Genomic DNA, 27,363 nt, shown 5'->3' on the forward strand with positions numbered 1-27,363 from the left:
TGTTTCCTAACTGATAGAGACCTGATGGATTAATGCTCATAACAACAGCTAAAACATTTCTGGGAGCTGCACGTCCCCTATCAACATTAGGCACCCTAACTAAAACAATCGAACCAATTTCAACTGCAGAAAATTACCCTAAATTGAGAAAACTCTCCAAGCTTGAGCTCAAGCTCAAAAAAAAAAAAAAAACGATTGAAATATAAATTTTATAAAGTTGTCATTTAAAGAATTTCATTATTAATTGATTCCTGTATGAGCATGAAACTTTATTTTTTTAATCTTTGATTCTTTGTCAAGTATTCCTCACTTCAAAACTGGTACGAGGCGGAGTAATAAACACACGATTTGTTGTTAAATTAAAGCTGTTACAGAATTCTTAGATGGAGTTCACAAGACAAAATAATTAAAATAACTTCAACATATCTGGTATAAAGCAAACTCTGGTGCTCAAATTCGAAAAGAACTAACTGTTCTGTGATACAAATTCTTTAATTCTTATTACAAATTTCCATCTCTATACAACAGATCGTGCAGAATCTAATGCTTTTGTATAAAATTATTAAAGGCAACCAACTATGAATAGATTATAGTATGATAGCTGCTGTATTAAATATAAATACTCCAGTAAGTACTGTGCACAGGTTCTATGTAGAGAATTTACTTACTTATATCATAGTGTAAAATGTATTATAGAAACGGAGGAATATATGCTTCGTCATCATAATCTTTTCTCCAAGATGTATGAACTGACAATACTATCACAATTAATATCATATTGAGGCCAAGCGCATATACGATACCGGTGTCTCGGCTGGAAAGAATGCGATTTACTGGCATAGAATTTTAATCTCGTGCAATGTAGAAAGTACAGTATCTTGTGTATCATGGGATGGACAACCAAGCACCCGTACAGAACGTCCAAACTCTTACATCATGCAGATTTACTATCAGAACAACTAGTCAACAGTAGGATAAACCGAGTTAATGAAATTTCTAATTGATATTTATATCATATCTTGGAAACAGCACAAATTTTGATCTCAGTCCTAGAAATAACACTTAAGACATTTACCCCAGTATTCACTGACACCAGTTAGAGTTAGTGTTATTTAACTCTCGAGTTATTGGTAAATTGGTATTCACCAACTCCGAATCTGGAAGTCAAACTCTAGAGGGTTAGAGTATGATGATAATAAATTTTACTTTATTTCTAGTTCATGTCTATACATATTTAAAACTATAATATGTCAATTAAATATGTCTTATGGAAAAACTTTTAAAAAATTTGGGTTTAATGAGAAATTTGTAAAGAAAACAACAACTTAATTACAAACTTTTTATAAAATGTCACAACAGAATTACAGTTTATGTCCACACAAATCAAAATATAGTAACTTTGTACAAGTCTGAATCTTCATGACTGACAAATTTTACAAATTTTATTACAAAAACTTGAATTTTAACTAAAAATATATCTGATTGTATCTTCATACAGTATTTATCAGTACAGTTTTTGCAGTTAATAATCCATTTTATCTTGTCGTCACAATATTTAAATCAAGTAAAATTTAATATAACAGATACATACTCTTTGTAAAATATCTAATTCTAACTCCTAAAGAAAAAGCTTTTCTTTGAACTTTTATAGAAAAGTCATTTAATTCTTATACACTCACTTCCAAAAGTTAAGCACAGAGCAGAAAATGTTCATGTTTGGAAAGCAATCTGCATTTGAGAGGTTGCAATTCACTGCAGAGGTAGGTGGAAGTATGCAAATATGTTATGTTACTATCAATCATGATTACGTGTCGCGAAATATGCAAAACACACAGTCGTATAAGAAGCCAGCCTTCTGAAGTGGGAGAGGAGTTGCATGTAAGTGCCGAGAAAAAGTGTGGAGAACTGTCGTACAATTAGTGTGCATGACTGATGTGTTTCTATGACTTCCAGAGGACGAATGACAGACAGTGAGCACTGGCTGTGTATGGGACGCCTTGAAACAGGACAATCAATCACAGATGTTGCTCTTTTCTTCGGTGTTCATCATTCTGTCATTTCACGGTTATGGAAACAATTCCAAACAAGCCAAACAGTTGTCCGAAGACCTGTGGCTGGTTGCCCAAGAGTTACGATCCCTGCAGAAGATTGCTATATTGCTGTTGTAGCCAAGCGGAATCAAAGAGCAACCTCTACACGTATGACATTGATGATTGCTGCAGCTATTGGTAAAACGATATCTGCTACTACTGTGCGCCGAAGGCTACACATGAACGGACTGTATGCCCGGGTACCACGAGTTTGTGTTCCACTATCTGTCCAATTCAAAGGCACATGATTAAAGTGGTGTCGGCAACATGCGAATTGGACTGTGTCTGATTGAGGCAACGTTATGTTCACGGATGAGTCGCGATTTTCCCTGGAGCCAGATGACAAACGTGTAAGAGTATGGAGAGAAAAAGGCACACGCAACTGACCTCAGAACATTATCGAGCATCACGCATTCCGAGGTGGAAGTGTTATGGTATGGGCAGGCATTTCGTTGGGATATTGCACCGACCTGCACATCTATCGAAGGGGTTCTGTAACTGCTGTCCGGTATCGGGATGAAGTCCTCAAACCTATTGTGAAATTGTATGCTGCAGCAGTTGGTCCTGCTTTTGTTTTAATGGATGATAACACATGACCCCCTAGAGCTGCCTTCGTTGACGACTACCTCGAGAGAGAGGGAATCGCGGGTATGGATTGGCCGGTGTATTTGCCAGCCCTCAATCCCATTGAGAATCTTTGGGATGCCCTCGGCCGTGCTGTGTGTGCACGTTTCCCACCCCCTGACACTCTCACAGAGTTGCAAACTACTCTACAGGAGGAATGAAACTTATTTGACTCTGGAGTGGTTGATCACCTCATGGAAAGCATGGTTACATGATGTAAACTTTGTGTAAAGATAAGGGGTGACCATTTACCCTATTAATGTGGGTTTTGTTTGTTTGTTTTGCATTTAAACATCATTTTATTAATGATTCCAATATGATTTCATCTTATGCTTTATGAAAATTCAATATTGTTTTCATTTTTCTATGTAATTCTTTGTGTTGTTTCATGCATGAACATATTTGCTACTGTCCTGCCACATTTTGTGTCAATCACAGATGTATTTTTCGATTTTTTTGCAGTTTATTGCTCCGTGCTTAACTTTTGGCAGTGAGTGTATTTAACATATTGTTGGAATTAAAAAGCTAGGTTTTTTTCTTTTAGCAAAATAATGAATACCATATTTCACTTATCTATATAAGTTTATTTTTGTTTTATTAGTTTTATCAAATCAAACTAATAAAACAGAAATAAATTTATATAGATAAATAAAATATGGTATTCATTATTTTGCTAAAAGAAAAAAACCTAACTTTTTAATTTCAACAATATGTTTTTAATAGAATAAGAGCATTTTCAACCTTAATTTATAGGTCTTCTTTAGTTAGAACACAAATAACTTAAAAAAATGGGTATGTTTGTTTCAGTTATTTGTATTTATTAAATGCACCACTAACGAGTGAGTATTACAAAAAAACTTACACCAACAAGGACAAATACAAGATAATAAATAAGAAAAAAAGTAAATTAAAATAAAATATACAATGCATACATAAACCAATGATGATTAGCTAATGGCCAGAATTCGTGGTGGCTGCTAAACACTTTTCCCTAAAAGTATCTTTAATAAAAATGATGAAATATCCATATAGTTCTTTGCATACAAGAGTACAGACTGGTCAGGGCCAACCAAACCCTCAAGATAAAACTTTCAGCTTTAGCCCAAAGCATTCAACTTTGTAGATATGACAATCATAAATGATGTGCTCTACAGTTTTGGCCAGGGGTGGCCAACAGTTTTTGCCCCGGGCCGAATTGGAAAAAAACTTTTATCACGGGCCGAACCAGAGGCTGCCCTAAGAAGATTTTGAGGTGGTGCGAGATCTCATTGTGGTTTCACCCCGTAAAGACTGAATTGTAGACAGAGATTACAGATACATTTTTCACATTATCATGCTTTATCAACATTCCATGCTGTACTTACGAGATTTGTAATGGAGAGTTAACTCTAAACGCACAGTGAGTTGTTGACATTTTTTTTTTCATCGAGCTATTCAGACTTCAGTATCTAATATTGAAACATTGATCACGGGCCACATAAATTCATTAGACGGGCATGTTGGCCATGCCTGGTTTTGGCTATACTGGTTGCACAAGACCAGAAGACACAGAGTCAAATTATGTACTGCTAGATAGCTTTTTTTTTTAAATTCTTTTTGCCCTGTGGGCACTAAGAGGGCCTCTTTTCTGCAAGCCCATTATGGGTATGGCCAGGACCACAATGGGGCAACCAGGTGGTGAGGGATGGGCCTGACATAGCCGAATGGACCGTCCCTGAAAAATTCCTGGGAATTATTCAACCTGTCCCTGATTCGATCCCAGGTCCCCCAGAGTGGTAGGCTGCTAGATAGCCGTTGATGTTTCTGTGACAAGTTAGGATTTGGGAAAGGGCATTAATGAGATTTTTTGAGGAAGTTGTATATTTAGAATAGAATAACTTGGCAACGGTATCTTTGGTCGACAAATACCGTAACCCTGTGTTTTTTGACCTTGGGTATGCGGACTGACACCTGTCTGCAAAAAGTTTTGTAGACTGGCAGGAAATTTTGTAATAAAAATGATTTTAAACTTGTAATTAATATAAGCAGTTATTTACTTATTTATTTTTTATTATTGAAATTGTTTAAATAAAGTTCATTATAAATCAGAATTTTATTAAAATTAAATAATTAGAAGAATTTATAAAATAATTATGTTTATGCATGACAGTTATCAAATGAGCATAAGTCTCTTGGTAATTCAACCACCCATTATACCCGTTGTTACACTTAGGGATTGAGGTATTGCATCAGCTCACTTATTGGTGACATGTAGCAAAAATACTTATTTTATTGTGATTGTGCATATTATCTTTTGTTTACTGCTTATTATTTCATATTGTGGTATTTCTATCATAAAATTTTAAATCCCACCAAATGGAGACCAAAAAAAACAACAAAAGCTTTTAACCTTAACCTTTCAGCAGTCAGGTATGGTGCTACCCCAAAGTAGTGATGCAGCCAGATGGCCGAGCAGTCAAGGTGGCAGCCTACCGCTCTGGGGGACCCAGGATCGAATCCGAATGGGTCGAAAAATCCCCAGGAATTTTTCAGGGGGTGGTCCATTCGGATATGTCGGGTTCCGTCCCTCACCACCTAGCATCCACGTTGTGGGCCTGGCCGAATTCATAACGGGCTTGCAAAAAGAGGTCCTCTTAGTGCCCACAGGGCAGAAAAAGTTAAAGAGTTAAACCCCAAAGTAGTGGAGAATAAACATGGGATATTTTTAAAGTATTTTTCCATGCGTTTTTTCTCATTACTATTTCGGAAAAAGATTTTGTAAACAGTTATGTCTAGTAAAAAAAAAGTATTTTTTTATTATTACGTAATTAATTTTTTATGGGAATTTCTTTTTGTGGTAGTTTTTGGCGATACCCCCAAAAGAATTTAACGGATATATCTGTCCCTCACCACTGCCACACAATCGCCCTGGATGGATATAGCCGTCCCTCACTGTTGAGTGGTTAAGAGACTAGCACACTATTCAAGTGAAAAGTAGTGATGATACTCAAAGTATGCCAAGTACTAGTGTTTCAAGTTTAAAAGAAATGAAGAAAAAGAAATATGTTGATACTTTGAAATGTGCAGTACAAACCAAAAAGAAAAAAAGTAATTTTGTTAGGCATTACAATAAAGAGTATTTAAAACTTCGTTTTATGATTGCTCCTGGCAGTGAATTATTGCTACAGCCTTTGTGCTTATTATGTTCTAAAATTCTGTCAAATGATATGAAATTTTCCAAAATTGTTCATCATTTGCATTTTAAGATTGGAGATTTTACTTATAAGCCACTAGACTATTTTGTAAGATTACGTGATCACATGAAAATTCAGAAAAATCAAATGAGTATGATGATGGCTAGTGATAATTTGCTGCTTCAAGCATCTTATTTAGTTTCACTTCAAATAGCTAAAAAAAAAAAAAAAAAAAAAAAAAAAAANTTCCTTCATTATTTTCTTTTATGGAATCCATACGTTGTGCAGTATCATTAAAAAACAATGCACTTGTTAAAAAGGTTTGTTATGCTTCTTTTCAGTAAAATAATAAGGCCTCCAAAATTGCTGGATAGGGATAATTAACTTCTGAAATTACTTGCTTGTTATTTAGAAACGCTGCATTGAGAGAACAAACTATTTAAAAAATAATTGACAAGAGCAACTTTTCATCTGCAGAAGTATTTGTTCCATTTTTCTTTACGATTTTTGCTTGAACATTTAGATAAATTGAATGCATATCGATATAATTTTCACTAGAACCGGATACACAAAATTTGATTGGTGTTCGACTTTCCGAAATTGTCGCAACAGGATGAACTATAACTTCTGATGTATTGTCAATAGTTAGTTAAGTCGAAACAGTACAGGTAGCCCTCGGTTTACGCCGGTTCAATTTACATCGATTCACAATAACGCCACTGCGCAATTCGCTGTTTCGAGGTGTAATTTCCTGATTTTTCCTATGCTGGACTGATTTCAGTGTTGACGTATTTACTGAGCCGCGACATTGTACAGTACATTCGTTAAAACAAAATTTTTTTTTGAATATATTTATTTTTTTAATATTATTGGGTATGTATACATTTGCCTTAAATTAATATTAAAATACTAAACATTTAGGTACCCACGAGTCAAGATATTAAACTTAATAGTCCAATAAATGGCATCCGAATCCATAGGGCCAGTGAATGTATCCCGTATTAGTTCATTCAGGAAAACACCTTACGACACAATAGCACTTTCGGCGATCACAAATTATCGTTAGTGAGACAAATCTACTTCTCGTTGGCCAGACGATATTTATCTCTCCGTAGCCACGTTTAATTTTCCCACTCAAACTGACGTTATATATGCGCTACGGCGATCGGTGGTCGACCAACCAGTGTCTTCGCTCGTCTGTAGCTCTACGTGGTGTTAATGTATCCTTTTAACTAAGGAAAGTTTGACAGATGAAGTTTGTGAGTAGACAATGATCGGGCGCGAAATGCAAATGTAAAAAGGAGCATCATATTCGACCATATTTCGAAATTCTTAATGAAAAAAATCAAAAATATAAACAATTAAAGATGGATACTTTTTTCCCGAAAAATGTAAGAAATTCGATACTAAAATTTTTAAATAAAAACATTTTAGTTTATTTTATGTTAAGATACATTTTAAAAATTAAATTTATATGTATTTTGTATTATATTGTATTAATAAACAAAATTATTAGCTTATTTTTCACTTATGTAGAACCTAACCCTATACCTCACTGTAAATATGGGTTCGTTTTACGCCGATTCGATTTGGGCCGGCTTTTATAGGAACGGAACTGCGGCATAAACCGAGGGCTACCTGTAATTTCTATCGCCGTCATAAGTAATAATAAAACCATATGTCTCCATGATTGCAATATTTAATCTTGGTATTAAAAATAAATTCTAATGTTCCTTAAAACTATATTTATATCAAAAACAGACAAATCGTATATCTTCTCTAAAATAATTCATACTCAAAATAAAAATTAGTTCATAAAGTGAATGAGAAAATATAATTAATTTTTAAAAACATTTCATAATTAAACTTGTTGTTAAAATAAAATTAATTTAATTCAAATTTGTGATTAGAAAATTAATTTTGTGATCAGTATGTGTCAAACCACTACTACTGATATAGTCTACATGTTTATTTTTTATGCACTTACATGGTATGTTATGAGAATTTAGTAAAAGTCTATTAATAAAAATTATTTGTGTGAAAATCTCTTTCCATAAATATTTATAAGATTATTGTTTATTAGTACTGTAATTATTCTTTTTTCCATGCATTCTAAATCCTGAGATATGATTTCTTAAATTATTGATTTTTAATTAATGAGATAAATTTTTTTAGATTATTTCACTACTGAAGAAATTCATAATTACTCTTATTTTTCTACAAATCAAGCTTTTATGTGATATGACATGTAACTGAATAAATGGTGGTTTCAAAAAATAATTTTTGGACAGACTGTGTCTTTTGTGATTAAAAAAAAGATTTTTTTCTATTTAAAATCAAATGTAAGACACTTGNAATTTTCAATTGGACAGGAATTAGTAAAGTTTTGCATCTTGAATGTCATACAAGAAATTTTGGATCGTCAAGACATCAGACAAGATGACATCAATTGGATGCAGAGAGCCATTGAGAACAGCCACATCTTGTGGAAATAAGTGAATGCCTGTTTTCCAAAGCAGATGCTTATGAATAGTGTTGATGCAACCTGTCCTCACATAACACCGAAGAACCTTAGCCTGCAAGGCCATAGGCCAAGGAAGTTCACCTGCCAATGGCAAAAGCATCAGTGGTTACAGTTTTACAACAACAAACTTTTCAATAGAAATAAACATTTCACAGTGAGAAGTTTAGTATCATAAAAGGACTTGTAGAAAATATGACCCCAACCTGGCCATGGCTGTATAAAACACCACAGGTTGGATAGCTCCCCTTAACAATGTTGAGACAATTGTAGCGGTTAAGCTCAGGAACATCTTGCACATCTCAAACTGGTTATCAAATTGTTTGGCATGAGCCAAAATGTACTCCAGATGATATTTGTAAGTTAAGTTTGTATCAAGAAAAAACACTCATGTATTTGTGGGTGCTGACCCAATTAATATCCACATTGTTGAGTTTGAGAGATGGAAAAGAATACTTATGCTTGATGGTAAAAAGCATAACTTTACTTTTGGTTCATGCTAAAAAAGTTTGTTTTCCACAGCCTCCACAGCTACCCTGGAGGCTGTACAGTTAGTTTATCTTGCATTGTCTGTAGATCTGCATCTTGGTAGGATATCACAATATTACTTGCAAAAGCTTGTAGAAATATGTTTATTATGTCGTTGAAAATGAAATGGCAGAGCTTTACTCCTAACTTGTATCTAAAATTAATAAACACTCAGATTAATCATTTAACTTAAAGCTTACATACCCAATCAAAATTGTCTCCATCAACATTAGTACACTTTTCCCAATACAATACAAATGCATTAATGCCAATTTGACAGAAATTTGTTATAATTTGGGAGAATGAGAAACCAAAAACTCATTAAAGATGCTTTTTATTGTGTCCTCTTTCATGAAAACGTTTCTTACCAAAAAACTATCCAAATGCATAAAAAACATGATAGTCTGTTGGCAAAAAGTCTGGAGAATAAGGTGGATGGGGAAGAATTTCATTTGAATACTTTCATTTTTGTGATAAATAATTAAAGAACTGCAGACCTCCAAATGATGCTCCTTATCTCTCTCACTGAGTTTGTGTGGTACCAACTTGTCAAGCTTCTTGACTTTCTCTAACGTGTTTAAATGTCGAGAAATAATTGAATAATGTCCAGTATGTTCAACCTTTCTGTGGCTTCCCAGACAGTCAGGCGATGTTCTGATTTGTTGTTGTTCTTTGATTCTGAATTTTGAGATTTGTATCCCTGGAATTAAATTTTTTTAACCAATGCTTGGTGGCCTGCTCACTCACAGAACCTTCAGCAAAAGTTTTATTGGTATTTTGGATTGCTTCAACTGCATTATGTCCCTGCTTATACTCGAAAAAGAAAATTATCCAATTTTCCTTTGTCCATGCCGTACTCTTAAATAGGTGGAACTCACAATAGAAATGAGATTACATTTTTAAATTCACATATTATATGTGTACTTTTCCAATTGTAAATGTACAGCACTATTCATGTGGAAAAAAGTTGAACTACAAGGCCAGAAAGTTTAAGTTTAAAAAAATGGCTATTTCCTTTGCAACAACCCAATACTTTCATTTCAGAACAGAGAATTTACATTGAGATTCCACAGAAATGGAGAAAGCACACTACCCTTGTGGGCAGGATTTGGTAAGATACTTTTTGTAAGATGTGCCCTGTGATACCAGACTTACCTTCCTATCGCTTAAATAGAGCATATCATACTGAGCAGGTAAGGTGATCATTGAAGCTTTTTAAGATGATTGATGATGCTTGGGTTCCAAGCATTATCAAAAGCACCTTGAATATCAAGAAAAATCACTGCCATGTATTTTTTGTTATTAAGTCCATTCTGGATATATTGAGCATTTCAAGAATCAGATTGACAAATTGAACATATATAACATTCTAAAATAAATAATATACAAGTATATATATATATACATACATACATACAAACACACACATATATATATATATATATATATATATGTACAAATAATAGAAATAATATTTAAGGTGACATTGTAAAACATTAGAGAAAGTTAGACTTGATAGATGAATTGGTGAGCAGATGATAGTGTCTGCATCTATGTAATTAATTGTATATAATAATGGGCTTTATAAATTTTCAATATCTAAGTGCCTGAGAGTGTTATGGTTCCTGACCAGTCTAATTATCTTAGCATCCTCTCACTTAACTTGTATGTCTTGTTGGGTGGTGTAAGCTGCTAGGATTGTATTGCCTAATATTTTTTCAATCTATATTGATGTTCCTCAATCCTTTGAGGCTACTTGCAGTGGCTTTATATAGATACACCTTTTATTAAATTTTCTGTTCTCTAGTAAGATGGTATAAATTTCTGTTGGAATAATTGGCTTTGTGTTTGTTGTTTTGTAGAATACTAAGATTGTGCAATTGTATTTATACATCAAGTTTTTATTATTGTTTTTGACCAATTCCTTATGTATTTTTCTTAAAACTGGAATGGAGTTTAATGCAAACCAACTCCTATAGTCTGGTTGTGAACATATGGATCTTGTTGAATCATAGGTGGAAAGTAAGTTTTATATTTTCATGGCTAGAAAGCCATTACCTGGGAACTTTCTCAATGTACTTGGGAGCTCGCTTATAATGTTTCTCATACAATACTTAAACATTCTTTGTGTTAATAACCTGAATGCTGAAAGTTTGATGTAAGGTAGGTCACTGAGTTGTATGGAATGAAAACCAGTGTATGTGAGTTTACAATAGATAGTCATATGACTAGTTCACACAAAATTCCAGATGTAGGACTGCTCTTAGGGATACCCCTCCCTTGCACACAGATCTTGTTTTCAGAAAGAAAAAAATGAATAGCAGCTCACCAAGTAAGCCAGTTCTAAAATGTGTCAGTAATATTTATGTGCACCTTCTAGGTTGGTGAAAAGAAAATCCTCTAAGCTTGAAGAAACAAGGAGGACAGTTTAATGGATGGGTATAGTGTCTGGATGTCCATTGATGTTGTGTAGAAGGTGCACAGAAATATCACTGACAAATTTTAAAACTGGTTCACTTGGTCTGCTACTCATGATTTTTCCTTTTTGACAAGATCTACGTGCAAGGGAGGAGTTTCCCTATGGTCAAAAACAACAACATAAACTTGATATATAGATGCAATCTCACAATCTTTATTATTCTAGAAAACAATAAAGACAAGAAATTTCTCAGAAGTTTATACTATCTTACTAGAGGACTGACAATTTAACAAAATGCTTATCTACGTAAGATTATTGAATGTGACCTCAGACAAAGGAATAAAGAACATCAATAAAGGTTGACAAAAAAAATTATGCAACACAATCTAGCAGATTATGCCAATCAACATGACATACAAGTGGGAGGATGACAAGATAATTACCATATATCTGCGCAAATAAGAAGATAGTTGAATCATAAAAAAAGGCCCCCAAAATCTGGGGTTGTCTTATAGAACAGATAGAAAAAAAAAATTAGATAAAATTTGTATAAATTAAAACCATTATAAAAAGTGGAAAACCATAATTATTTACTAGTAGAGAGTAGGGTATGTCCGCAAAATAGAATAGCCCATATGATGTTTTTGTAAATAGTTAAGGTTACCTGAATGCCCAAATCAGTGCGAATGTTTGCAACAATAGCAAGACAGTACTGCCAGATGCAAGAAAATGAAATTTGCTCATTCAAAAAATTATGAATAGGACATAATCCCCATATACACTATACAGTATTATTATGCAGATGATGATCACTGATCTAAACTAAATTCATAGGCCGTTGATAGTTTGGGGGTCATCTTATAAGACAGATATATGCTAAAACTATAAAACTTCAACAAAAATTTATACTTCGTCTTATATATGGTAAATCAGCCAGAAACCATATCCTCCTCAGATATTTACAAGGAGGGGGCCAGATGTTTGAGTCTCCAATTTGAACGAAACTTGGTGGGCACACAGCCCGAAACACAAACAACTCCTTGTAAAAATAATAGGTCCCACTTCTTCTTGTAATGGCAACAGATGAGTGAATGAGATGTGCGATACTGGAGCTACATGATGTAGGTTCAAACCTTCCTAATTTTAGTTTTTTTTTCCTGTGTAACAAAGGTATTATTTTACCATATTGTTAGTATTATTATTACTATTATTATTCCTCATGTTTAAAGCTTATAAACAAAAGATTAAAAAGTGACATCATTTTTGTTTAGCAAAAACACTTTGTTTTTGCTAAACAAAAGTAGATTTGCTAAAAAAGTAGATTTAACTCTTGTACACCATATGCCATTAAATAAAATTTTTATTTCTTCATATTAATTTTCAGATATGATGGTATTGTTATATTTGAAGTGTAACAAATGTGAGTGCATGAAGAAATTACCCATAACGTTAACAATTAAAAAAATGCGGCAACTATGCTACCCCATTATCATATCAGACTTGTCTTTTTTGTCCACTTGTAATAATATCTGAAGCTTATTTGCTTGTGGTGACACAGTATGTAAATGCAAGCAAAAATATCTGAAAATTAATATGAAAAAATAAAAAATTTATTTAACAACATACAAGAGTTAAATCTACAAAGACTTCATTTTCACTAAACAGGAAATGATGTCACATTTTTAAATCTCATTTTATAAGCTTTAAACATGAGTAATAATAATAGTAATAGTAATGCTAATGATATAGTAAAATAATATAATAATTTTGTTAAAAATAAAAAAGGAAAAAAACTAAAATTGCAAAGGCTTAAGTCTACATCATGTAATCTGTGCCTCACATCTTATCTACTTTGTTATTGCCGTTAAAAGTAGTAAAATTTCCAAAGACTTATAAGCAAAAAACTCAATATTCAGAGGGCTGTCTTTTGGAAATGCTTGAGAAGTGGGTTTTATTATTTTGACAAGGAGCTGTTTGTATTTAGGGCTATGTGCTGACCAAGTTTTGTTTGAATTGGAGACTCAAATGTCTGGCCTCTCTTTGTTAGAGACATTGCGATTTTGTAAAGCTCATAATAAACAGCATTAAATCAACTACAGATATGCAGACATTTTATCATCTGCTTAGCAATCCATCTATGAAGTTAACGTTCTAATGTTTTATAATGTTACCTTAAATATTATTTTAATTTGTATAAACAGCCACTCCTCACTTAATGGCTGTTCCATTCTTATGACTAGATCATTAAGCAAATTTGTCTTTAAACAAGGAGCTTTTTCGTTATGTATTAATTCTAGATAAAGAAAAGATCTAAAGGAAACTCTGCCTCAATAACTTTGTTTTAATTTGCATCTCACACATTACAGAACATAAGAATACAATCAGCAAAAATTATAAAATCTTTGTTTTTGTTATATTATATTATTATATAAAATGACGTACAGTATACTAAAAAATTAAAGTTCATTCTTGAAAAGAAAAAGGCTTTCAGATTAATATTTTAGTCACTGAATTCTTCAAATGGGATGCATAACAAAGAACAAATTTATAAACAAAAAATGTGGACTTGGAAATTGAGAATACTTCACATAGTGAATACTAACCAACTGCAGAAACTAGATAATAAGAAATAGATTTCCTGTGCTGGGAAAGCTGGTTATAAGTTCAAGCAGTCATTAAGGAGGTAGACTATTAAGCAAGGACTGGCTATATACTTTTATTTAATAACTTTATTTTTATGTTTCTTTACAATTTTATTTTTGTTATTTTTCTTATTGGTTTCCATTGTGTTTAAAATTTGTATATATTCTATTTATTATGTAATATTATATACATTCAATTCTGTTAAGTTATCTATGTTCTTACTGAAGATGATCTATTAATAGAGGTCAAACATTCTTATTCTATTAAAAACATATTGCTGGAGTGAAAAGGCGTATTTGTTTAATTGTTTGAATCTTATCCTGTTTCATATATATTATTACATTGTTTTATTATTTTGTTTTATAACAAAATAATAAAACAATAACAACAAAATAAATTAGGTTTTTATAAACCTAATTTATTATTCTTATTGTTATAATTTTTAATGTGTTCCTCAATTTAAATATTTAATTAAAACTTTTACTTACTTACCTATAGGTGGCAACACAGTCAACTATTCCTTTGTATAAAAGATAAGGATGCATAACAGGTTTTTCTAATAATTTTACATTACAAATATATGGAATCACTGTTTTTAAGCTTTTCCAATGTCCTAAATTTTCTGCTTTTATAATTAATTCAGATTCAGGTATTCCCAATAAATAATTTTCAATACAACGATGAAGAGATGATCCATTTTCAAATGTATCTGGAATAATAAAAAAATACCATATAAAAAAAAAAAATACATTTTTAGTTTTGACAGAACAAACATAGTCTCTTGATTATAAAACTGCATTTAACTTTTTAAATTAAATCTCTCTATTTATTGCTTTTAAAACTTCAATAGCATTGTAATGTATCATCTTAAAAATAATTACATTTGATCATTGATTATTTGAAAGTTCTATACTAATTATATAAAATGTGGAAAATTACACTTCATTGAAGGCAATAACAAATTTCATCTATAATAAAAATATAATAAATTTTATTCAGCAAATAAATCAATCTCATTATTCAATATTTGTTATGAATTGTTTATTGAAATTTAAGAAACATGTATCCAAAAGATGTTGAGGTTTGTTATAGCTTGACACTAATTCTATTGTGACAACAAGAGCCAATAAAAAATTAAAATTTACTTTTGAAGTTAAAAACTATGAAATTAATTACTAAGAAAGACTATTCCTAATCAAGATAACTAAAAACCTATATTTCCTAGAAAGTAAAGATGTCAGTCCATCACTTTGTAAGATTGAGTCCAATTTTCACATGCTTTTACTTCTAGACAACCCATGCCTATCCTTTGCCACCTAGTCTGTCCCACAATTGACAAATCCATTGCAGACATATAAAAAAGTCTTTTTAATAATCACAGAATAAAAAAATTAAAAAAGAAAAAAAAACAAGGAGAAAATATTTCATAACAAGATTTGATAAATTTTAAAAATTCCAGAAATATTAAAGATTAATTTAACAATGGTAAAATGTCAAAATATACTAATCAAACTTAGAGATGTAGTTATCCATCAACAATTAAGGGTCATGTATACTTTAAGGGGGAAGAAGGATCATGTAAAGTACAGGTATCCCTCATACAACATGGCATTTCTATAACATGGTTTGAAAACTGGGAAAATCCCCCATACATCACGATTTCTGGTTTCGCTCTAACAGTTTCAAAAATCATCCATACAAAATTTCACAATTTTTAAGCATAATCTCTGTTATTTGATATTTTTTTCTATTCAAGTAAGCTTGCATGTTGTCTCAAATTTGCCCATGGATTTTAGAAAATATTGAAATTTTCAATTTGTTTTGTGCCTTTCATCAGGCTTACTTTAGTGAAAACTGGTAGTGCAAAATTTTTTTTCTTTTTTGCACTATATTTTCTATATTTATTGCTTTCATATTTTAGCTTTTAAGACTGTCACTGTGTTCTTTTTAATAAACTTTTTCTTTATATTTAGTAAAGTTTATTTAATCATTTTTAGGGTAAGCAATAATTATTAACCTTTACTTAACCACAGATAAGTAATCGTTCGTAAAAATGATGAACAAAATATGGTGGTATCTCAGTACTCAAATTGTTCCCAACTCGAGTAATTTGGTATTCAAGCACAAATTCTGGAAAAATTGCTCAGTCCTCGATTGAACAAATGCAACCTGCTAGAACAAATTTTTGATTAAAATTTTTATTTTTTCATCCATAAACAAGTAAAATGGCAAAGCTGTATTTGGGACAAGACTATATCTCAGAGACTCACTACTAAGTTGGATCACTTCGACGCTCAAGGTGGGTCCCGTTCTCATTCTCCAATCTTCTTTGGTATCGCTGGTTTTGAGCGTGATCATTCAAACTTTGCTGGCCTTGGCCACGAGGTCGTCCATGATGCATTTTCAATGAAATTAACCTATCCAATTTCGAAATTTCTCTCCATTGTGTGTTGCCCCGGGTTGAATTTTTGTTGATGCCCAATGAAAATTTCCTGTTTTTGAAAAAAATAATTGTGGCTATCATATCTGAAATTATTTTTTTATTTTGCACAAACAATATATATATATTAATAAATGTAAAAAGAAAAAAATTATATTTCAGAAGTTAGTTTTAATATAAAATTATAACTGGCGCCATCTACTTTGAAAAATGTTCCAATTCTGAAACGAGATATCTTGGGTCAATCAGTCAAGGTCAGCACGTGGCAACCAGAGATATGTGGAGAATAACACGTGACAGGTAAATTGGTTTTTTCCAAAGATTTGTTTGTCAAAATTCAATTTCTCACTTCAAACTTCCCAATGCACGTGTTTGTCAAAGTTTGATTTCGTAATGATCACATTTCCAACTTCCCAACCAGCAACACATGCACAAATCTTACACTACTGCCTGTTTGTAGAGAGTGTTGCCATTTTGTATTTTATTTTGACTCGGTTCTTTGTCCCAAGTACCTACAAGTCTGGTTTTTTTTATGCATGCATGATTTGGGCATCAAATACTCTGTGCCAAATATCAACTCATGACATGTACAGTACTCCTTCATACCTCTAAGCTGGTAACACAGCAGGGAGTACAATTTTATAAACAAGACATATTTTTATCATAATTTTTGACAAGACTATAAAAAAATGAAAATGTTGCTGATATTTCTAATCAAGATCAACAAAAAAGCTGAGATGACAATGATACTTTGTAAGAAGAAAATGCCCTCATTTAACTAACATTAATATTATCACATAAAACAGTATTTTTAATTGAGATTGTTAGTTAATTATTGATTGGAAATAAATTATAAATTGCTTTAATAAACATTTCTCTTAGTAATGAATAAGAACAGTATACTTTCGTTAACTTTTGGAACCTAAGACAATGTTTTGTATTAGTCCTTTGTTTCATATAGCACGAATTTGCATACAATGGCACTTTGTTGGAATATTGTGTTATATGAATGATATCTGCACCTCAAGTACATAATGGGGAGGTGGTCAAGGCATTGTCTACATGGACTTTTAGCAGTATTAGTGGCATATAAATTTCCTCTTATAAGCCTATTTACTAGTCGTGAATAAGCTATGAGTTAGAAAATGTGAAACAAATTTTAAGTGATTTCTTCAATGTTAGGAGATTTCAAAAACTTGCATTGGTTGTTCTGGAAATTTGTAGTGATTTTTGAGAAAAATAAAAAAAAATTTTTTAACTAAAAATATACCTTTATTCAACTTTGTATCACTGTAGTTTTTAATGACATGTTGCCATCTATGGAGAAGCTTCATAATACCCTCTTCATAGAACTTCTAGTTTTTCCCACAAAAAACTGTTCCACATGGTTTTTACAAGCTTCCAAATTATCAAAGTTTTTTACCACATAGAAAATTCTACAGAGTCTGGAAAAAATGGTAGTCCAATGGATCCAGGTCAGGGGAATATGGAGGTGGAGCAAAAATCCTATCCTAGTTCCAATAATTTTTGACATGATTGTAAAGAAGTGTGTGCTCTGGTATTATCTTGATGAAACCAATGCCTTTCCTGTTGGCCAATTCTGGATGTTTTTCTTCAAATGCTATCTTCACAGTTGATCCAGTTGGGAACAATACTTATTAAAATCAATTGTTTGATTTTGTGGAAACAGCTTGTAGTACAAAATTTCTTTCAAATTCCACCAAACAGTGAGCAAAACATTCTTTGGAAGGCCTTTGGAGTTTTTAATGGTGGTTCAGTTTTCTTGCCCATGATCATTTTTGGCTGATGTTTTAAATGATCCACTTTTCATCACCTGTCACTATACATTTCAGAAAAGTCATTTTCATTTTGTTTTTGAAGAGAATTGCAATTGGAGATGCAATCCAAGAAGTTTTTTTCCATTGAGGTAGCCAAATTTCTTAACGATTCACGTATCTGAGCTTCTTCAGATGTTGAAATGACTTCACTATGTAAGCTATCTCTCAAGTTGTGTAATAAGGTTTGTCATCTAATAGTTTTGATCTGGTCCTCTTCAATAACAGAGTCTTTTTAAGTGTGAGGCATCTTTGAGGTTGCAATTACCTGCTTTAAATTTAGCAAACCACTTTTGAACAGTTGACTCTGCTATAGCACCATCACCATAAACATCACATATTTTTTCCTGCTGTCTGTATATCATTTTTATCTTTTTAATAGGAGAAAAGAAACAGGTGTCAAAAATTAAATTTGCTTGCTTCCATTTTTGTAACAAGACAAATTAAATGTTCTTTATGAAAAATTCACTAAGATTATTTGAATAATCTTAATGAATATTTTTTAATGCACATCATTTTTCATAATATACATTGATTCATACCAATAATTCTAATAATTTCCATTTCATCCAGTGTCTCAACTATATGTTATGGAAATAAACAAATTGCTACAAATTTTCCATACAACCTAATACATGAAATTAAAGAAGAGAGTTTGCCAATAGTACATCATGGTACACCACAGAGAGAAAATAAACGGACTCAAAAACTGTACACATAATTAACAATGATTCTGAAGAAAGAAAAATTTAATATTTTATATACTGTTAACACAATATATCAATTACAGATTATTCAAACTATGGTTAACATCACCTATAGTTTCATATTGTCTTATGCAAAATTCTAACATTAAAAATTGATATACTTCTGAAAGTATTATGAAATTTATTGTCTTATTAAAATTAATAAAATTCTGAAAAACTGATCATGTTTTTGTCATTAAAATATTAATTAAAATTCTAAATAATAAAAATAAATTTATAATTAATTATTTAAAAAATCATCAGCCAAATCAATTAAATACTATTGGATGAACAATATAAAAGTATAAAATAAAACCGTAATTGCTCAATATACATAAATGTATTGATTATTTATCAAAGTATAAGCTATTTCAAATATTTAATCAGATGTCAATTCTCCAAAGATTTTATTCATTGTATAAATTTGTACTTATGCATTTAATATATTTTGCTCAATTTAATAATCTAAATATATAAAATTGCTTGTCCTGACTGACTGAATGACTCACTCATTCACTCACTGATTCATCATCGCCCAGAGTAAACCACTTAACCTAAAGAGGTGAAATTTGGTAGACAGAGTACGTCATGGAAACACACACTAAGAAAGGATTTTTCGAAATTCCCCCATGGGGGGAGGGAGAGGATTAAGACTTAACCGGAAGAATGGCTTCTACTGTATATTTTAGATGCGATTTTTTGTTTTTATCTGTGTTGTGGTAGGGTATGCCATGAGAATGCACACTAAGAAGGGATTTTTCAAAATTCCTCCGCAGGGGAGAGGAAGAAGATTTAGTCTTCATCGAGTACTTAGGTGTATTAAATTAATAACATTTTAGACATTGTTATAAATATTTTTATCTATTTCGATTTTAAAAATGTTCAAACCGTTTTAAATTTGAATTTGTTATTGCATATTGGTTCAATTATAGAATGATTGTAAATGTTCCAGAAAATTGATCAAATTGAAAATAGTTTGTTTGATTCTTGGCAATTCTCATCATTCTCAGCAGTAGGTGTTATATAACAATTACTATGGTTGTTGAAATACTGAATATAAAGCTGTTAGCTGCAAATTTTGCTTGCAAAATCTGCAGGTAACAGCTAGTACAAAAATATAAAATTAAAAAAAAATAAAAATTTTTATGTTTATGTCCTTGGTATTAATAAAAATTATCATACATTATTGAATGATGTAGAAGGTAGAATTTCTGCATAATATTTGATCTAATTAATAAAATAAAACAAAAATTACATAGAACTTACCTTTCTGGTACTTTTTGAATCCTTCTTCTCCTAGTTCTGAAATCATTTTGGCTTTCCATTTTTGAAGAATTGCCATATTTGTCGGCGACATAGTTTGATTTAAAACAGTTGTAACACTGGGAAAACTATAATTTTTTAACTCTGATAAATATGGTATCCCTTCATATTTATCATTACTACTTATATTTAATAATGGAAAATCTAATGCATAAGTTATGTTAAAATTAGAAGATGGTAGAATATATTTATTTTTATGTAGTACAAAGTCTTCGGCTTTCAAATTTTCAAAATACAGAAGGCATTTCTTTTCTTCAATAAATGAAAAATTTGAAGAGTTTTCATTATTACTTAATAGAGAATCTGAAACAGGTTTTATTAAACTTTTTTTATGAGCTCTCCTTTTCAGTAATGGACCAAACAGATTAATGTTTTCCCAATTTATTCTTTTTATAACTGGAGCTGATTTAATGCTATTCAAAACTGTCTGACCGTCATTCGAAAATGATTTGTGTTTAACAGTTTCCTTAACTTTTGATGAATTAAATCTCTGAATAGCAAAAACTACATTTTTATACCACTGCTGTCTTATTTGCATGTTTGAAGTTAGAATTTCTAAATAATCCTGAAAATAAAAGTATAAACACTTAATTCTTGATATTATAAAAATAAATATTATAAGTATTAATTTTTTAGGGATAATACTCTTAATTTTATTTCGTTGTAAAGATCTTTCAATGGAAGTTCATTACAATAAATTTCAAACAACTCCAGGGTTAAAACTTTATAACAGCTTCCAAATTTAAGTATCTTGGATCATATGTACTATCATATTCACAGCATGTAACGTTGGAATGAGTGCAGAAATCCAGTATAGTTCAGAACAGCTGGTTGAACTGAGAAAGACGAGTGGGATGCTGTGTAATAAAAAAATAAGCTGCAAAATGGAAGGAAGATTATATAACACTGTGGTAAGACCTGAAATAATATACAGCAGGGTGGCCAACAAGTCAATTGCAAAGCCAATTTTGGTCAATCACTTGTGATGACTTGACTTAATGTATTACTCTTGTAACTGAACACAACATGCAAATGCAACTATAGTGATATCAGACCTCTGCATCTTCCCCTAGATGCTGTTTTGTCAGTCCATGTGCAACCATTTGCCTACAGTTGTAAAAGGGGAATAAGAAATGTAGACAAAGGGTCATAAAACTGAAAAAAGAAAGGCGGAAAGAGGGACAGAGAGAGTAGGTCAGGACATGATAGAGAGAGGAAGGGAGAAGTGGTGGTCCCTGAAAGTGACATTGAGTTTCAATTTTTCTTCTGTTTAAAATGTAAGAACCTTTTCTTCATGTTTTAAATTAAATTGTGGCTTTTCTTACATATCTAAACATAGTATGTATTTCACACCTCCCTCTCGCCACTTAGACTATGCCTACGACAACAAGTCGATCATGACACATTTTTAAGATAAAAAGTAGATCTTATGTACACAAAAGTACCACCCCTGATATACAGGATCAAGATGTGGGCAATTACAAAAGCCCAAGAAAAAGGAGGAGGAGGCAGCAGAGACAAGAATGCTGAGATAGACACACATTGTGATGAAGGACAGAATCGGTGTTTAGAATTGAATTAGTTAGCCTAGGTAATAACTAGGGTTATAATAAATTGGAGGGCTTATCTAATCAGGGCCCTAAGCTCTCCAATTTATTATAACCCTATTTATTAGGCTAACTAATTCAATTCTAAATTATAGTTGTGAGCAGGGCTGTGGAGTCAAAGTCAGGAGGAATTTCTAGCCAGAGGAGTTGAAGTCAGAAAAGATGTGTCAACTCCGACTCCCGCATTTTAAATTTACTTTAGTTTTTTTATTTAAATAAAAGAAAATTTATTATATATTTGTTAATTTTTAAAAATCTTTTTGTATTTTGTTATAATTCATTTATTTTAAATACAAAATGCATCAATTTAATTTATTAAATATATAGTATTCTTTGAAGTATTTGTGTTTAGTAGTTAAATTATTTTGACACAATTGGATTTGAATATTTTTGAATCATTCCTTTATTACGTCTGCTCTAAATAAGTACTCTATTTTTCTGAATGAGCCAGATTAATTGATCAGAGTACATATTTTTCTTTTCTGAACAAAGGACTGAAGTAGCTAGCTAGATCACACACTTTTTAGTTGGACTAACTCTTCTGAAAGGGTGAAATTGAAGTGCAAATGCTGTCAAATATATGAAGACGTAGAATTTTATCACCCCCTTTCTCCTCTTATTAAGTATTTGTTAAAAATTAATTTTTTTGTACAAATAAATATTAATGTAAGGTAAATATTAAAAATACTAACTATAACAGTATTTGGGTAAATGCCCCAGGCTTCTTTCAAAGTTCAAAGTAGGGTACCCCCCTATGAGCGCCTCTGCCCCCCATGAAATGGCTTGGTATTTAATTTTGCCAAGTCAGAGTCGGCCTACTAAAATTATCAGGAGTAGGAGTTGAGCGTTTTTTTACTGACTCCGTAGCCATGGTTGTGGGCAAGAAGCATTATTTAATATTATAGAATCAGGAATGATTACATAAGAGGTATAGTCAAGGTGGGTCCTATAAGTAAAAAAATGCAGGATGGGTTGGACATGTGGAGAGACGTGAGGACTACATTGATAAGAGGATTGGGAGGTTGGAAGTGACAGGGAGGAGGAAGCAGAGAAGATCGAAGCTGAGATGGAGAGACAAGGTAGCAGAAGATTTGGGAAAGAGGAAATTCCAGACAGACAGAAGTGGAGAAGACAGATTAAAGATGGGAATGCTGACTTCACATAAACATGGGAAAAAGCAAAGGCAAAAGAGAAGTAATAGATTAATAGGCTTGATTGGAGGTATGGTATTTTATTAATACATTAGCAAGTACAGTACATACCCATCTTAGGTATAAATAGGACATTCTCAACATTCCTTAACAAAAATAGTTTGTCAATAGTTTATGCCTAACTTTCTTTAACTGACAAGATGCAAACCGAACTCATAGCTAATCAGACAAAAGCAGCATTAATTGAAACTGTACTATATTGCAGAGATGTTTTCCAACTTTAATGCAAGAACCCCGGACAGAATGAATGTTTAATCAACAAAAAAGGGAAAATTAGTCGATACGATATTGTTGACAGCGATAATTGTCAACTTTTCTACCCGAGAGCATCTCATCTTACGTGTTCTCAACGCCAACAGAGACACTTTTCCATGACCTTCCAACCTCATGGCCATATTCTACCATTTTTAATGTGACAGATAGCAGCCAGATCAGGCAGTTGTCACTAATTCCCCCAATGTTCAAGAAGTTGTTGCCTGCTCTTCTAATGTTATATCTTCTAATGTCTGATCGTTACCTCCTCCGATCAACTCCAAAACAAGAAATTTCAACACTTTCTTCAGACTGCCCTTTTGTGCTGGACTCTCACTCATTGACCCTTCTGTCAACATAACGATCCTCCCATCTACAACGGTTTTCCATTTATCTCCAGGTATTTATAACAATGTGCAATTTCACGTAAACTCTCTTTCTCATGAATGCTTCAATGTCACCCTAGTATTTAATATCTATTTGTCTCCCTACTAATAGTATGTAGATAATATAACATAAAATAAACAGGCATTGATTTGTTAACCTAGTATCTGAGCATCTTGCTTCCAACAAACTGTCTCACACTCCTCCATTTCGGATCCAACCACCGCAGGTGTGACTGCGCAACAAACGATAATAAATCACCACAGCGGCTTCCACGTCCATCTACTGGAACATGGCAGCATCATCCCAACATGGCATCGAAGAAATGCCGACCTTCCAGTCACAACAATTTATGCCATCAAAATATATGTAGTTGCCAAGCTTTGAAATTGTAATTGACACTTCAGTTCATAATTTGAGACAGAGATTTTGGGAGAAAATTATTTGAGATAAGCATGCAAAGTATATAGAATTTTGACAGAAATTGCAAAGAGAAAAACAAAAAATTTTCAGATAAACATGTTTGAGATAGACAGGTTCAAGTGTAAATCAAAATCAAAAATAGCACTTAAAGGACACGTTGTGAAGTTGCTATAAACTTTACGGCAGAGATTACTTTTAGTTAGAGGAAAAAAAATCAAAATTTGTTCGGTGCCATATGCTCACTTATAGTCGACTTAACCAACAATAATAGTAGCAAGAAAAAGTTTGGGTAAATTGCCGGTACATATACTTATAAGGTAGGTGAACGAACGACTTACAAGCGGGGATTCTCATTTCCCAGTCCTGGGATTTCGAGAAAAAAAGAGATCCATTTCCCAGAATTATAATTAATTATTTTTAAGTTATGAAATAAATCTCAAAATAGAACGACATAATTTTTTTTTATGTTTTAAGTAATTTAATACGTCCCGTCATCTCCAAAATAAAAATATTAACAAAGCAGTGTAAAATACGTATTAAAAACTACCTTCGAATTATATAGAAATTTTCTCAAATAGAAAAAACTTTATTAAAGTTTGTTGAAAACTGCTTACAGTAGGAAAAAAAAAATTGCCTTTGAATCGAGTCGAAAATTTAACAAAAAAAAAAAAAAATGAACTTAGATCAAACTTCTAACTTAGAAAGTAATTTTAGTTTAAATAAAACATAATACAAAATATTACTGTAAATTTTCATAATAATGCATTTAAGAGAAGACAGACATTGCGTGTTTTTTCACTCGTAGTCCATAAGATTTCTTAGTCATTTTTTGAGAGGCGTGGCAGCACTACTTTTGCTGCCCAGTATTCTCGACCGGTCAACCCGGGCTTCTCTAACGGCAGCACGGAGCCGATGGTCCAATAATCCAGCAGCTCCTCCGGTTTTAATAACGGGGTTTACAAAGAAAAATTTCAGACTCACGTACTTCGTACTGGTTTGTATCCCGGCCCAATTTGCACAATGCAGTTACGGAAGCTACCGAGCAGGGTTAAAAATCCAGACAGCACGGGAACAATTATTCCAGATATTACAGGTTCCGACAAGTAAAGAATTTTCGGATTCTTGCCACAAATAGGCTACATATTGATTATTGGCAATCCATGACTTGCCATAACATGCAAATATTTAAAAACCTAAAAAGTGGGCATAAAATTAATAAATTAAAATGTTAATTATACTTTCTAATTATAAAATTTCCTCAACTTTAACACAAAATAAGAAAAAGGTGTCCTTTTAAGAAATTTGCGGGTTAAAAAACAGCCGGAATGCCGTTAGAGAAAGCCCACTTATAAGTAACTTTTACCGGTGCTTACGAGATAAGAAAGGCTATCTCATTCTGAACTTTTCGCTTTGAAAAGAGTCATTTAGTGTTGCTAAGTTTTGTCACTAGGTGGTGTCTTAACACCCCTATTCAGACAGATGGACACATACCAGCTAAGGCAGTCCTGACTAAAGTGCTGTCAAATCCATTGAAATTTAAAATAACGATTATATATATTGTTTATAAATGTTTTGTGAATGTAGAAACTACCCAGTTGTTTTATTCGCTTTAAAACTTTGTGTAAACTTTCTAATCACATTATATTTATTAACCCAAATCGCATCTAATGAATATATATATATATATATATGATATAAGTAGTAGTGGTTTGACACATACTGATCACAAAATTAATTTTCTAATCACAAATTTTAATTAAATTAATTTTATTTTAACAACAAGTTTAATTATGAAATGTTTTTAAAAATTAATTATATTTTCTAACTCACTTTATGAACTAATTTTTATTTTGATTATGAATTATTTTATAGAAGATATACGATTGGTCGGTTTTTGATATAAATATAGTTTTAAGGAACATTAGAATTTATTTTTAATACCAAGATTAAAAATTGCAATCATGGAGACATATGGTTTTATTATTACTTATAACAGTGATAGAAATTATTCTGTTTCCCCTCGTTTGTACAAGTCTTTAATAAATTCTAATGTTCCTTAAAACTATATTTATATCAAAAACCGACCAATCGTATATCTTCTATATAATAATTCATAATCAAAATAAAAATTAGTTCATAAAGTGAATTAGAAAATATAATTAATTTTTAAAAACATTTCATAATTAAACTTGTTGTTAAAATAAAATTAATTTAATTCAAATTTGTGATTAGAAAATTAATTTTGTGATCAGTATGTGTCAAACCACTACTACTGATATAGTCTACATGTTTATTTTTTATGCACTTACATGGTATGTTATGAGAATTTAGTAAAAGTCTATTAATAAAAATTATTTGTGTGAAAATCTCTTTCCATAAATATTTATAAGATTATTGTTTATTAGTACTGTAATTATTCTTTTTTCCATGCATTCTAAATCCTGAGATATGATTTCTTAAATTATTGATTTTTAATTAATGAGATAAATTTTTTTAGATTATTTCACTACTGAAGAAATTCATAATTACTCTTATTTTTCTACAAATCAAGCTTTTATGTGATATGACATGTAACTGAATAAATGGTGGTTTCAAAAAATAATTTTTGGACAGACTGTGTCTTTTGTGATTAAAAAAAAGATTTTTTTCTATTTAAAATCAAATGTAAGAGACTTGAAAACTTTTATAAATTTATAAAAAATATAAATATGAAACAAAAATATGATAAATATAGTTAAAGAAATTTACAAAATTTGAAAGATTAGATGATAGGATCATGTGCAATGCTTCTTTCAAATCAATACACAAAAACATGTTTAAGTAACTCCTCTTTTCTATTTTTATATCAGCAATATTAAAAAAAAAAAAATACTAAATATGATTTTAGCAATCGATCATTTATAAGAAAGCATTTGTCATTTAAAACTAATTAGCGCTATGCGTTCTGCTTTTTCAATTTTACTCATGTCATAATATTACGATCAATGTTCCCTCTTAATTTTATTTGTAGATGAGCATAACATATGCTTCTCTGAGCAAAAAAAATTTTTGCTGAACAGATTGAACAAAAAATTTTTCTGAGGATATATGAGGTCTGTTCAAAAAATACGCAAACTGTTTGAATTGTGTGGCTCTAGTTGGTTC

General features: G+C 31.6%; 1 protein-coding gene across 2 annotated transcripts in view; it reads right to left on the reverse strand.

Annotated features, from left to right (window-relative positions):
* The window catches only part of LOC111626189 (mitochondrial genome maintenance exonuclease 1-like), a 45,659-nt gene that overhangs the window by 15,976 nt on the left and 2,320 nt on the right, over positions 1–27,363 (reverse strand). Inside the window, exons 1-3 of one of the 2 annotated variants that reach the window (XM_023369507.1) lie at positions 20,988–21,038; positions 20,286–20,907; positions 14,491–14,707 (exon numbers count right to left, since the gene is read on the reverse strand). In XM_023369507.1, the coding sequence (XP_023225275.1) occupies positions 14,491–14,707; positions 20,286–20,880 (812 nt within the window). In that variant the 5' untranslated portion in view covers positions 20,881–20,907; positions 20,988–21,038. Of the gene's footprint in view, positions 1–14,490; positions 14,708–20,285; positions 20,908–20,987; positions 21,039–27,363 lie in introns of those variants that run through there. The other variant, XM_023369502.1, reaches the window with a different exon arrangement.

The sequence above is a fragment of the Centruroides sculpturatus genome, unplaced genomic scaffold (assembly GCF_000671375.1).
Source record: "Centruroides sculpturatus isolate CEXI.00-Female unplaced genomic scaffold, Cexi_2.0 scaffold22, whole genome shotgun sequence".
Classification (NCBI taxonomy): domain Eukaryota; kingdom Metazoa; phylum Arthropoda; class Arachnida; order Scorpiones; family Buthidae; genus Centruroides; species Centruroides sculpturatus.